The sequence below is a fragment of the Drosophila tropicalis genome, unplaced genomic scaffold (genome assembly GCF_018151085.1).
Source record: "Drosophila tropicalis isolate 14030-0801.00 unplaced genomic scaffold, ASM1815108v1 contig_593, whole genome shotgun sequence".
Taxonomy (NCBI): domain Eukaryota; kingdom Metazoa; phylum Arthropoda; class Insecta; order Diptera; family Drosophilidae; genus Drosophila; species Drosophila tropicalis.
Window position 1 is genome coordinate 4,162,833 of NW_027173070.1, and position 14,100 is coordinate 4,176,932.

General features: G+C 39.3%; 2 protein-coding genes across 5 annotated transcripts in view; one reads left to right on the forward strand and one right to left on the reverse strand.

The window, feature by feature from the left end:
- Nucleotides 1-14,100, reverse strand: part of LOC137577601 (putative polypeptide N-acetylgalactosaminyltransferase 9) — a 61,464-nt gene that overhangs the window by 16,306 nt on the left and 31,058 nt on the right. For all 4 annotated transcript variants that reach the window (XM_068291115.1, XM_068291113.1, XM_068291112.1 and 1 more), the window contains 3 exons: nucleotides 9,050-9,418; nucleotides 8,815-8,979; nucleotides 7,549-7,742 (listed from right to left, as the gene is read on the reverse strand). In XM_068291115.1, the coding sequence (XP_068147216.1) occupies nucleotides 7,549-7,742; nucleotides 8,815-8,979; nucleotides 9,050-9,418 (728 nt within the window). The remainder of the gene's footprint in view (nucleotides 1-7,548; nucleotides 7,743-8,814; nucleotides 8,980-9,049; nucleotides 9,419-14,100) is intronic.
- Nucleotides 1,309-3,174, forward strand: Idgf6 (Imaginal disc growth factor 6). The gene is made up of 3 exons (XM_068291117.1): nucleotides 1,309-1,530; nucleotides 1,790-2,365; nucleotides 2,436-3,174. Exons 1-3 carry the CDS (start codon nucleotides 1,386-1,388, stop codon nucleotides 3,086-3,088), a joined length of 1,374 nt encoding a protein of 457 aa, XP_068147218.1. The 5' UTR covers nucleotides 1,309-1,385; the 3' UTR covers nucleotides 3,089-3,174.

Here is a 14,100-nt window from a genome sequence, read left to right on the forward strand (position 1 = left end):
AGAAATGAGCAGTATACAAAGCAAAAGTAGATTGAACAGCGATTAGGGCAAAAAAAGTGTATGCAAAAGAAACCATAACAGACAACAACAAACAAACAAAAAACAAAAAATCCCCAACTGGTCCAGCGTGTTGATAACCACAAACCAAAAAAGAACAACAACTAGACTATCAAACACAGAAGCAGAAAAAAAAATTCAAATTGGAAGTAAGGCAAAAGCAAAAGCTTTTAGGCTCAGCTCAAATGTGATGACAAGACAAGACAAAAGAGAAGAAATAAGTCGTAAAAATTTAAATAGAATTGCGATGACTACAGCAACAATATTTTTTTTTGTCTATCTCAGTACAGTGAGTATTGCTGAAAAGGTACACAGAGAAGATTAGTTGAATGGCTACTTAACTTTATCGAAAGCATTTAAACTCATGAACTCTTAAGGCAATAGTGCGCTCACTTACAGCCCTCTTATTAGGGTGAAGTGGGCCAAAATACTTGGGTTTTGCGGTGAAATTGTTATGCCTTTGTGTAATTTGGATTAAAATTATACCAAGAACTAACAAGCTCCTTGAAGGGTCATTTTACAAGAATAACTATTACATTTACAACAAATTTAAGCGTTTCCAACTTAACTTAAAGTATTAATTAAATGATTTAAACCTTTCTTGATTTTAACTTAAACATGCAACAAAAGTTAAAACATGGACACATCTTTAAAAAGAAATAGATATCTGATTCTGATGTTTTTACGTTATTTAATGCATGCAAAAAATGTAGCAAACTATTAAAATATAAAATTAAATTAAACATTTTTAAAGCCTGTCACAAAAACTTCATCTTTTCGCGGAGTTTAAAGTGTTTAATTTGGACATTTCTGTCGTACGTGACTAAGTTAAAAAACATCTGCTTAAAAAGGGTGGTATACATATTGAACTTGCTGAGAAGATGTACAAAAAAGAGTGTGAAGCAGAATATAAAAAAAGTGTAATAAAAACATAAAATGATAAAAAAAAATGAAAAAAGGAAGAAAGAAAAAAATAACGCAAAACTAATCAAACTCATTTTTGACGCTTAACTTTGAAGTAACTTTCAACTAACTTTAAGTGCGCAAGTTAAGCAACACTGAAACCAGTTTAAGTAATAATAAATGTATTTTATATAAGTCCTCCCTTTTATTCTATATTAAAAATAACAACAAAAACATATCGTGAGGTCATAGTCATTGTTTACTGTATAAACTTCTAAGCTTTGCTTTGTTGTCTATCCCCTTACACATTGCTCAGTCCGAGCAACCTTCAACGAACTCAGCTTCATTTGTGTCGATCAGTTTCAAGTCGACAGTCGAGCGGTGAACAGCTCATTTGAATTGAAATTGAAAGTCGAATAAACACGATGAAGACACTGGCATTGGTATCGCTGATATGCCTGACCGCCAGTACAGTTGGTGTACAGGGCGTGAAGGTGGGTCAACAACAGCCACAGGGACTGCAAAAGCATTTGGTTTGCTACTACGATTCGGCGAGTTTCGTTAAAGAGGGTAAGTGCGAATAAACAATCAAGTTAACCAACCCATCAACCATTTATTGACTTCAAAAGAAACTTCTTACGTAATGTGGCTCTGGAAGCAGCTGCTAATTGGAAATCAAGACAATGAAACTGAAAACTTAGTTTGCTTATCAGTAATAAGCAGCAAAATATTGAGGTTTATTTGCTTGTTATTGTGTCTTCTTGGAAATGTAGGCGAGAGATAACATTTGGTTCTAATTAACATTTCCCTCTCTTTATTCTAATTGTAGGTCTGGGCAAGTTGGTAATCGATGAATTGGAACCGGCCCTGCAATTCTGTGATTATCTGATCTATGGCTATGCGGGCATTGAGCGTGAATCCCACAAAGCGGTGAGCCTTAATCAGCAATTGGATTTGGATTTGGGCAAAGGTCTGTACCGTACTGTGACCCGCTTGAAGCGCAAATATCCCAATCTGCGCATTCTACTGAGTGTGGGTGGCGACAAGGATATCGAGACGGGAGAAGATGCCAAGGATTTGCCCAATAAGTATCTAGAGCTTCTGGAGAATGCCACTGGTCGTACACGTTTCGTGAACACTGTCTTCTCGCTTGTTAAGACCTATGGCTTTGATGGTCTAGATATTGCCTGGCAATTCCCCAAAAACAAACCCAAGAAGGTGCACAGTGGTCTTGGCAGCATCTGGAAGGGTTTCAAGAAGGTCTTTTCTGGCGATTCAATTGTGGATGAGAAATCTGAAGAGCATAAGGAACAGTTCACCGCTTTGTTGCGTGATATAAAGAATGCTTTGCGTCCCGATAACCTTTTGCTCTCGACAACAGTTTTGCCAAATGTTAATTCATCGCGTAAGTACTTGAAGTCTTAAAAAATTATTTGGAAATATCAACTAATTTGAGTCTCTGTCTCCCTGCTTAGTTTTCTATGATGTGCCCGCTGTGATCAACTATCTTGATTTTGTTAATCTGGCCGCATTTGATTTCTTTACCCCACAACGTAACCCTGAAGTGGCTGATTACACGGCCCCAATTTATGAGCTCAGCGAACGCAATTCCGAGTTCAATGTAGATGCCCAGGTCAAGTATTGGCTGCGTCACAGTTGTCCGGCTAGTAAAATCAATGTGGGCGTAGCTACATATGGCCGACCATGGAAATTGTCAGAGGATTCCGGTGAAACCGGTCTCCCACCGGTCTCCCATGTTGTGGATGAAGCTCCAGTGGGTGGAAACACTCAACTGCATGGTATCTACAGTTGGCCCGAAACCTGTGCGCTCTTGCCGAATCAGAATAATGCTTATGCCAAGGGTGCCAATGCTCCGTTGACCAAAGTTCAAGATCCAGCCAAGCGTTTCGGTACATATGCCTATCGTGCTGCCGACAAGAAGGGTAACAATGGCATCTGGGTAAGCTTTGAGGATCCCGATACAGCTGCCGATAAGGCCGGCTACGTCAAGAATAACAATTTGGGTGGAATCGCTCTGTTCGATTTGTCCTACGATGATTTCCGTGGACTCTGCACTAATGACAAATATCCCATTTTGAGGGCAGTGAAATATCGGTTGGTTAATTAAAAACCGAAAACCGTGACCATGTGAAATTATAAAGAATATTTTGTAAGACAATTTTTAATAAAAACTTTTATCTATGACGAAAGCAACATGTGAGAGGTATCCTTGAAATAACATTGAAATTTGATTGAGAGTTAATGAGAGAAGTCAGTTAGTTAGTTAAATCTCTAACTAAGATTAGCTTTTAAAGCCTTTAATAGCTTTAAGTTTGTAACGTAAACTACCTAAGCCAAAATATAAACATAATAATTTTCATTTTCATTATTCATGCATTACTTAAGTGAGACAATTACCAAATGTCGGTTCAAGAGACTTACTCATTTTTTATGTGTGTTCATCAAATCCAATTTGACTTCAATACAAATGCTTAACCGGCTTTATCATTAAAGAGGCAAAAGTGTTTGCTTCCATTTACCACTCTAACCATCATCCACAATTCCCCTGAGCAATTTGATTGTATTTTTGGTAAAATCAAGCAGCGAATTGACTGCTCATCATTTGTCATTCAGGCGAAAAGCGTCGAAAAATTCGCATACGCAGCACACACAGACAGTGAATACACACACACACACACACTTACACAGAAGTCTCCACTAGCTAGCTCTAGCTCAATGTTATGCACGATTTCACAATAACAAGGGAATGAAGGACTACCTATTCGTAATACGAACAACAATGGCAGACAAAAGGCATAAAAGGATCTCTCTCGAAAAACGCACGCATAGGCAATCAGAAAGGAATAAACGTGAAACGAAAGAAATGAAATGAAACGTGCAATGGACGAGAGATGAGACCTACTACAGAGGTACCAAACATGGTTGATATACATATAAAGAGAGTGAGAGAGAGGGAGAGTGTTATCTACGCCATAACTCAATTCCTCCCTTTCGCTCTTGGTCTCTTACGCCATCTCTATCGCTCTCTTGGGGTATTAGAAAGCATTTACCTTTTCGCACAGGGCCCATTACACATGTATGTATGTACATATATAACATGAAGAGACGACTACGACTATGATGACGACAGGCAAACAGTTTTCATAGGTAAACTTCGGCCTACTCTGAGTCAGTGTGCGTCTCTGCTCACCCTATTTCTCTCTTTCTCGATACGAAAGGCGAGACATACAAATACATATATGTATTTAAAAAGTCCTATACATATATAAGTAAAATTGAATGCCTTTCTTGCTTGTGTGTCTCAGTGTGTGTTCGACACGCATACGCCCCATTGTACAACAAAACTTTCATTTCGTTGCTGTTGTATTGCTTTTTTTTCTCTCTGTTCTTTTCTTTTCTTTTTTTTCGAATAATTGGATTAGTGTTTCAAACCACATTGGGTGGTTATATATATATTCTACTGTGCTTGCATCCTCTGCTGTTATGGCTGGGGATTATTTCTATATGAAATTGTTTGTAGTTTCATTTTATGCTTCGGGGTTATTTCTATGATCCTTTTTAGCTGTTGTTGTTTTGTGCTGACGGGGAATTAGTTGCCTAGCTTCTGGAGCATATCTAGAATATTATTTCTCTATGCATTTATTTTTTTGAGGCATTTTTAAATATTTAAATTTTTGCCTTTAGATAATTGAACATGAAACATAAAACAATTGTTGGACAAGTAAACAAAACTAGATTAAAGACAAATAACTTATAGTTTTGGGCTAGAAATTTAAAGAGTATAACCTGAAGAAAGTTGCTAAATTTAAAAATTGATTCGTTGCGAAAAAGCTGCGTATTAAATTGAAGGGAAAAGTGCAGTCAAGCGTCAATGGCAGCTGCCAAAGTAAATGCCAAATCCATTAGCCCCAGGCCTTAAGCTAACGTGTAATCCTCCTTCTTCTCCTACCTTTCATTCAAACGCTGGCAGCTCGATGGTGCGCTGGCTGGCAGGCTAGCCATCTTTCAGTCAGCTGCACTTCAAATGGCAGCACTTTTCAAAAATATATCCATTCTAAAGTAGCACAGAACACACAGCAGGAACTTTTACCTTCTCTCCAAGGAATCAGACAACACAGTGGAAACACAAACACAAAAACTGAAGAAACTTTTGGTAAGAAGTTTGTCGGGCAATACAGAGTGACACAGGAAGAGGGTGAGGTATGGGCAATGGGGAGTTTACCCATAACGAATATGTATTTTTGATTCCCTATGCTATGTTTATTATTGTTATTTTTGATGTTGTTGTTGTTGTTCTTGTTGTTGTTGTTGCTGTTGCCATCTCGTAACAAGTTAAGCAACTTTTAGACAGACAGCAAAAGGCAAAAGTTGTAAGGATTTTTGGCCAGGCTTGGGCTTTCAGACTGTCAACAGCTGGGCCACAGTCTGAGCTTCTTTACTCTATATATATTTTTTGTTGTTTTTCTTGCTCCACCTGAGTTAGATATGAACCAACGTAAAGCCATAGGAATCAGCTTATATTTAGATTTTGATAAAGATACAAAGCATTCTCAAGACTTTTCTAGGAATTTTCATTAGAAAACGGGTGGGCAGGGGTCTTTGTTCTTACCTCTCATTGTTTTGGTTTGTTTTTAAGCATATGGTCCATAAAACCCACCATTTTGAGCAAATTTACTTTCCACATACATTTATTTTTAAAAGCCTCTTCAATTTTGTTGAACGTAAAAACTTTCTGTCTGTCATTTGCACTGAGGCCACCGCCATCATCCAACTCATACACACAGAGACACACTCGTTGAAGAAACCTTCGCAGCCATATTCCTTGGCAGCCATTATCATTGCCGACACTCTGAAATACCCGACGCAAATATACAGACACATGTGCCCCAGCAAAGACTGAAGCTGGAGCAGCGTTTATGGGTTTTCACATTGCTCCGGCAAATTGCCAATGTTTTGCCCTCGTCAGGGAACAGGGTCGCGTCGAGAGGAACAGGAAATGCTTTACTTGATTTAGCTGCTAAGTGCAGCTCAAGGCAAAAATTGCACGCAGAATGTTGGGTGTGTGTGTGTGTGGGTTTGTGTGTCGCCAGGAAACAGTAACAATTTCTGCTCTATACTATCCTGTTCTCTTCTGTCCCATTGCCGAGTTGCAAAGGATTTTTCGGCAACAATGTTCTCATAAATCCCCTAGGCGCTTGTAAAAACAATTATGTCAGATATTTACGCCGCAGAAGCATGTCTACCCCGGCACGGCGCAGCACGACAATACCCCGGCTCGGTGCGACTTTCTCTCGACTGGCTGTTTGTTGCAGAATTTGCTGTTAACATTTTTGGCCTGCCTTTAATTGCAGTCATGGCCCATTTCTCTTACTCTCTGATCCAGTTGCATCTGCCTCACATGCTTGTAATTTGGCGCTTTTTCCTTTCTACGTATACGTAATATCGCTTACATGTATACGGCTTGAGAATTGCAATTTATTCCAATTCACACCATGGCAGACGGAGTCTGAGAATGTTTTAATTAACAATTTGCCGCCAGCTGCGTTGTTTCCGTTTTTAATTATTGTGTTTAACGAAAATTGAAGATTTTAACCTATTTCCAAACAGGCGACATATCTATGTATGTCAGTCAACCATCTAATCAGGAGTGTAAACTTGGTTTTTCAAAATGCCAACGGGTTGAGTTTCAGATTTCGCAATAGATTAAAGTGAATGCTGGTCCGAAATCGAGTGAGTCGACCCATTTTGGCAGCTGTTGAAAGCCCATCGGGCTGCCAGTTTCGTATGTCCATTTATGGAGCAAATGTGTGTCCGATAGGAGAAGAGTATCTAATTGCTTGTGTATGTGGGTGTGTGTGTTTGGCGGGTGCAGACTGAAACGTGTGTTCGCTATTTGCTGACAGGCGACTAAATCTACCGAAACTATTTTCAAATGTTCTTTAAGACTAATAAAATGTGTTAATAAGAACTGACAATGTTAAATTTCTTATAGGTAAAAAATAGGGTATAAAGTATGAATCATCTTCTTCATAAAAATTGACAACGTTTTAGCATGTTTTTTAAAATTCATTTGATGCTATCTAATTCGCACTTTAGGAGAAAACCTAGGATGAGGTGGAAAACAAAATTAAGTTCCAAACTATCAGATATTTCCAAGATTTCCCGTATAAATCAATTGACACTTTTGCAGCCTGTGCAAGAGGATGAGTGTGTAGTGTGTGTACGCGTGTGTTTTATCCCTAGATCTATGTGTGTACATATATATATATATGTTAGCTGTGTGCATTGGCTGCCACATTCAAGTTTTTGTAGTCACGTTTCAACGCTTTAAGCGTTGTTCATGTTGTTTTTCCAAGCACTCGGGTTACGCGATTCCACGGAAATGTGGGATAAAGTTGGCGCTGGCTTAGGGTAAATAGGAGGGGGTCAATAACTATTTATACAGACGCGCAAAAAGCGAATAACCATGCAGAGAGCATTTTATACCATTATAAATAATATCCTTCAAATCTTTGCCTTACCGCCCGCCCTCATTTTCGCAGTAAATAGTATTTAGTATAAACTTACATTATGGCGCTTCTTCTCACGTTCGGGTACAGCATGCCAACTGAATTGCAAATTCCAATCAAAGCCACCCACATTGACGCCCGTTGAGTCGCGGTAGTGATATTCCAAAGTATCATCGTTGATAACATCGATGACGGGACAAACAACAGTTGTGGAATTACGGGCAATCCGATCCAGCAACGGCTCCAGCCAGCCTGCAAAACAGAAGCAAAACCAAGTTGAGAACGACGAAAAGGATTGACAATTTAATTGCATCTGCCATGCTCTATCCCACCCAATCGTTTGCCCATCCCATTCTTTTCCTGTCCAACCCATTCCATCTATCTTTCCGGTTGTACTATAAAATCCAGAAAATGTTTCTCCTTCAACACTTCTATCCTTCAGTTTTTGGCAACTTTTCCTCAACTCTCAACGGTTTTTCTTCTTTTCATCATCAGCAAAACTCAATAAAGAAAATTGATTGTGTGCTTTTCTCTTTTATTTTTCCTGTTTATTGCAAGGAAACAAAAAGTAGCAGAGAAATTGCTTTGGCAATGTCGTCAGCTTGCTGGTATCTCAAAGATTACGAGATTTACTACTTGGCTTTGTTTTATTGGTCACATTTCAAAAGGATTTCATATCATTTGGTAACCAATCATAAGACCTCAATAAAGCGACGAAAAGGGAATTCAATTCACGCAATCGATTGTTTATGGTTATAGGGCAAACCCACAACATAAAATTAAAATTTCCACATATAAAATATTTAATCAACATGTCAATTTGGCAAATAACGAGAAAAAAACTAGTTCAGTTAATTATAATCATTTAGTTAAATGGATTTGCATTCGCTGAACAATTAGAATATTGCAAAAATAATGAGATTCAATGGAAATTAGAGAAACGAGTAAAATATGATGCCTACTTTTAGGGTGTAATATTTATTCGAAGTGAAATGATAAATGTTTATTAAATTTTATTCATGTTTCCAATCGTAAATAATAAATTTGCACTTTTTTATATAAATAAATTTTGAGATGGAATTATAATTATTGATTTTTATTTTTATACTGTAAATTACTGAATTCTGACCGAGCTCTATCACCAAAACGAATATACTGAGTTTTCTCAAATAAATTGCCTACTTTTCGGATAAACCCATAAATATCTTGCCACACTTTTATGTACATCGTGCCAAGAAACGAAATAAAGTGCTTAAATTTGCTTTGTTATGGTCACAACCGTGGCAAATTGCCATCACCTCACCCCACCCCATCCCACACTCACCTTCTGTGCACTCGCAATGCGAATCCAAATATGTTAGAACCGGCGACTTGGCATATTGGGCACCCAAAATTCGGGCACGAATCAATCCCTCACGTTTGGCTCCTCTCACAATTTGTACTTTTGGATAGGCAGTAAAATAATCCTCCAACTGCTTCTTAAGATGGGCTAAAATATAGATTAAGTGTATAAGAAATTAAGCAATCTGCGTTCACCTATTTAAACTGTAGATACATACGCATGTCACTATAGTCATCAACTAAAATCACTTTGCCAATCAGATGCTCTGGTGAGCGATCGAGAACTGAATGAACCGTACGCAAAAGTACAGACCAGGCCTCATTGTGGAAGCATATAATTACATCTGTTTTGGGCAGATCGGTTAAATAACGAGCTGTATCCTTGCACCATGCATCGCGTGGATCAGGAAGTGTGCGATGCACGGATATCAAATCGGAGGCATATTGATTAAAAGCATTCTTGGTCCAGCCATCCTCTACTGCTTTTTTCATATCATCTTGCATATCCTTTGGTAATTTCACGGGTTTTCCCATTTCACCAGGAGTCTCCTCCAATTCGCTTGGAGGAAGCAAAACTTTTTGAGCCGCTGTGACGTGAAAATGAAAAGAGAAAAATCCGAGTTAAAGTTAATGTTGCTATTTGATTTGCTTCAAAATTGTCTAAAATACGATGCTGATGCTTTGTTGTGCGTGAAATTTACGACATTTACATTCGCTCACTTTTCCGTTCACCTCTCCGTTTCTTAGATAAATCTGAATGCATTTGACATGAAAAGTTGTCATCATCAGCGTCACCGTCAGCATCCCTGCTTGGTTATGAAAAATGGCTCGCCTTTTGCAAATTTGCTCAGGCAACAACGGTGCGTATGTGTGTTGTGTGTAGATGTTGTCTCCCTCGGGAGTCCACCCACACCCTCATCTATCTCTGTCTCTGTCTCTGTTTACTACTTCAGAGCATGTCCTTCGTGCGCATTGTATTATTTTGTTATTTGCATTCGCATGGAAATATGAATTCTACTCCTGTTCCTGTTCACTGTACACTCAACTAAGCTTGCTTCTGCTTTTTATGCGATTTGTCAAACATAAGTGACACTTATTGGGCATGTGTGTGTCCCCAAGGAACACCGTATCTGCACATCGGGGTCACCAAATGTCTCAAATGAAAAATGTATTTCATTTACTTTATAACTCCATTCAATTTGAAAGTTAGTTATAATGCTTTAAATGAATATAGAATTTAGAATGAATTTCATTTATTCTTTTTTATTTCATTTATCCCAGTCCCAAGGCAAGAAAAAAACATATTTTCTTCTCTGGTCAACTCCGACCATGCAAAAACATTTCAATTACCACAATCATTTCAATTTCAATAAGCATAAAAAACGTATACGAAGAATAAAATCCATAAAAGGTTTTCAAATAAAACCAGGACAAGGAGGGGAAACGAAATGGAGCGAAAAGAAAGAGAGAGGCAGATGTTGTGGCATTATGCTGCAAAACGTTGGCCAGGCAATGGCAACTAGCCCAACCAAGGGGCCAATCAGCCAGCGATAAATTTGTGCAGAACGAAAAGAAAAAAACATCAAACCATTAAAATGGTCATAGGCTTGGTCGGATCACGAGAAAGGGACCCGGAGGAGGCTCCATATAAATTTTATGATTTGTCGCCAGTTGCCGTAGTTACAACTTCATTGCGAAATATTCACGCGTGTGCCAGCCACAAGAAGGACTTTTGGGCATCCTTTCTGGTTCGGATTTCTCTGGCTTCATAATGAACATTTTTGCATGCTGGGCGCGCACACGCATCATCATAAAAAACAATAAAAAAAAAGCTGTGGAGAGGTAAGCAGAAGGTAAAGTTAAATAGAACTGGGTTTTATGTATTTTATTGATTCAATTATTTATTGCCTTTTCAAGTTGAAATAGCCTGCTTCTGGCCACGGCCTGCTCCAACTATGTGGGATTAAAAGTAAGCCACCTGAGAATAAACCAATTATAAGCATGCCCACAAAACAAGGTCAAGCACTTGAGTGGTTGCGGAACCCTCAAGTATTCTTAAGGATCTCAATAGCCAAATTAATCTACACTTGCGGAGGGTCATTTCCATTTTCACCACAAGTTTTCAAAGGCGTTAAGAAATTTCCATTTTTGCTGCGTGTTTATTTGAATATTAACTTCAATAGTTTCATAATTTACTCAATTATATATTTAATATTCAGAATATATTTTTTCTTGGTTTTTTAAAACTTATGCTTGAGAATTGAAATTTATACAGAAAACCTTTATGAAATCCAATTCATTTATATCAATACTTAACATTTCGTATGCAAATATCGTTTTTCCCATTCGAATCCAATAACTCGCCTGTTCCATGCTGCGTATGCGTTATGCTCCAATGAAACAGGAGAGTTTATCGATATTCGGGACCAAATTCGAATAGCAGAGAGGGGAAGCTGAAATGGGGAAGAGCACCAAAGGGGGAGAAAAATAGACAATAATAGCGACAAGCGCTCGAGGGACACGCCTGAGCGTGACAGGAAGCTATAAATGTAGAAACAGGCGGAAGCCCAGTAGGAGCAGGAATACGGAGGGGAGGCGAAAGGTAGGGTAGGTGCGCCGCATGACAAATGTCCGGGTGAGTGTGAGTGTGTCTATGTGTGTATCCCAGTGTGCTGCCGAGCCACATAACGCATAAAAGTAACATAATATGCCAAAGTAGCGTTATTTTGCAAAATGAATGAGGTTAGGAAGAGGATTGGCCACGCCCCACCCACCCTCGTCCCCACTTGGCTCTGCTTTCTGCCATCCTCTTTTTGCCCTAGACAATAGACAACATGCAAGACATAAAAAGAAGCTTTATGAACATGGGCCAAGGGATTAGCATTGATTAAAAGGGAAATGAAACAATGCCAGAGGCAAACAAATCAATCTGCTTGAACCAAAATTGGGCTGTGGAACAAAGATGGGGCGTGGCATTTGCATTGTATGGACAAAATCATTATCGCTGTTAAATTGTAAAAGAGTAGTGTCACACACATAGACACACATAGCGAGAGAGAGAGAGAGAGGGACTCACGCACACCCATGTCAGTGAAATCTGGTCAAAAGCAAAAAAAAAAACACAAAAGCCTGCGATCAAGATAGCAAACGAACGTATTAAAGACATGGCCAAGAGGCAGGTTTCTGAGCACTGGGCACTGGAACAGGGAACTTGATGCGTGCGCGCGATAAACGTCGTGTTGGCCACGTCTTTTTTGGTGGTAACGCGCCCCAAGGCCAGGGCCATTGCCAATAAGTACAACAACACTAATTACCAGCTATGAACACACAGGCCACAAGACACACAAGATTCAGACTTTGCCAGAGACACAAGAGACCGATGACCGGCACAGTGGACTCCCATGCTTATAAGAGAGCAAATTTCATCATAAAACTTTCCAAGCTTCACTCATTTCAATTATCATTGCATTTCGCTTCACTGTGCAGTGAACCCGTAAGTACATCTCGTGTGTCTGGGCCATATGCGTGGCTTGGGAGTGTTGGTAAACGTTGTAGGCTTGCACACAATTTTGACGCCAAAGGGCAGTTGCTGCTGCTGCGGCCCAAGACGGAAAAGGATCAGAATGGTCCAACTTGTAGCTTTGCCACCTCGATGATGACGATGGCGATGGGGAGGCTGCTGTGGAGCCAAGAGATGCAAACATGATATGCGAAATTGCAAATACGTGCATTGTCCAAGCACCAGAGAGATGAGGGATGAGTCAAGTCAAGACGAGAGACGATGAGTGGTACGAGGAGTACAGGGAGGAGACTTCTGACCACATGCTGATGCAATCTTAAATGCTTGTTCCACATGCCAAGCAATAGATGAAGAAGCAAGACCCAACATATGTATCTACATACATACAGGAAGCTGCATCCAATTCTCTTACCCTTTCCCCCCTCGGAGTCATGGCTGGTTGAAGCTTGACTCGCTTCATTGATTTGCCTGGGCCCCGAGACAAGTCAAGTGTCCATTGAGTAAAAGAAACCTCAAGAAGTGATCCATCCCGACCTCTTTCCTCGCCACACCACATTTCTTGATTAGTAAGAAACAATTTTCTCATTTTTTTCATATGCTTAATGCGAATGCCTCAACTGACATAGAGGAATGAGCAGGAATTGGTCTCTCTATCTATCAGAGTAGCCCGCTTCTACACACCCCACACACGCTTCCACACTTTTATCTCCCTACTTCTGATCTAGCATTGAAAATGTTGTTTGGCAACAATTGCAAGTTGTTAAGTGCTCCAGTGTTGTTAGTATTTGCCGTTGGCATCTTCGACATTGTTGTAAAACTTGTTAGAAATTTTCTTTAAGGCGTAAAGGCAAATGTTAGGAGAAAGAAAGGGAGAAAGAGACAGAGAGGGGAGAAAAAGTGTGACAGCAAGCGTGAGAAGACTAGTAAGAAGGACGAGGTGATTGTGAGGGAGGAAGAAAGAGGAAAGCAATATGTGTTATTATCCCCGTTTGGTTTCGTTTTTTGTTTTTTCTCTTTCTCTGTCTCCCCATCGATATTTCACATCCCCTTATCCTCCGCCTGCTCCTTTTCTACTCATTCGGGTGACCCAAAATGCATCTTTAAAGCAGAATTTAGGTGTGGACCGGTTTAGTGACAAGGTGGGGCGACGGGCGGTATGAGGATGTGCTGCGTGTGCATTGAATTGATGGGAATTAGTTGCGAGCGATTGCGTGGAAATGAAGTGCAAAAGCGCAGAATGGGAAAAGAGCAACAAAAAAGAGGGGGAAATGTAAAAGAGATTTTCCAATGTTGATAACAGAGAGTAAGGAGAAGAGAGGAACACTAAACAGCTTAAAAAGATTTCGAAAAGGTAAGTGTTGGATGGGCTGGGTTGAGCAATGGAAATAAATGTGCGACTGATTTCAATATAAATGCCAATTGTTCAGCTTAACATGTGCTGTGTTTGACATTTTACAGAAGAGTCAAACAATCAAAGGCACAAATCTCTTCCAATAAATTTACTTAAATACCTATGATTCGACTTAAAGTTCCATTTTCCAATCGGAAGAGACCACAAAACAGATATTTACCGGTCTGTAAAATTGGAACAGCGAAAAACACGTTTGATAAATTGTAAGATAATTTGCTCACAAGTAACAGGGAGGGTAATTAAAATTTAAGCCACTGTGAAACAAAATCACTTCTTTATCTGAAGGTTATTTCTATTGGCATTTCTTCATTTTGATTAATTCTTCATTTCGTAAAGCG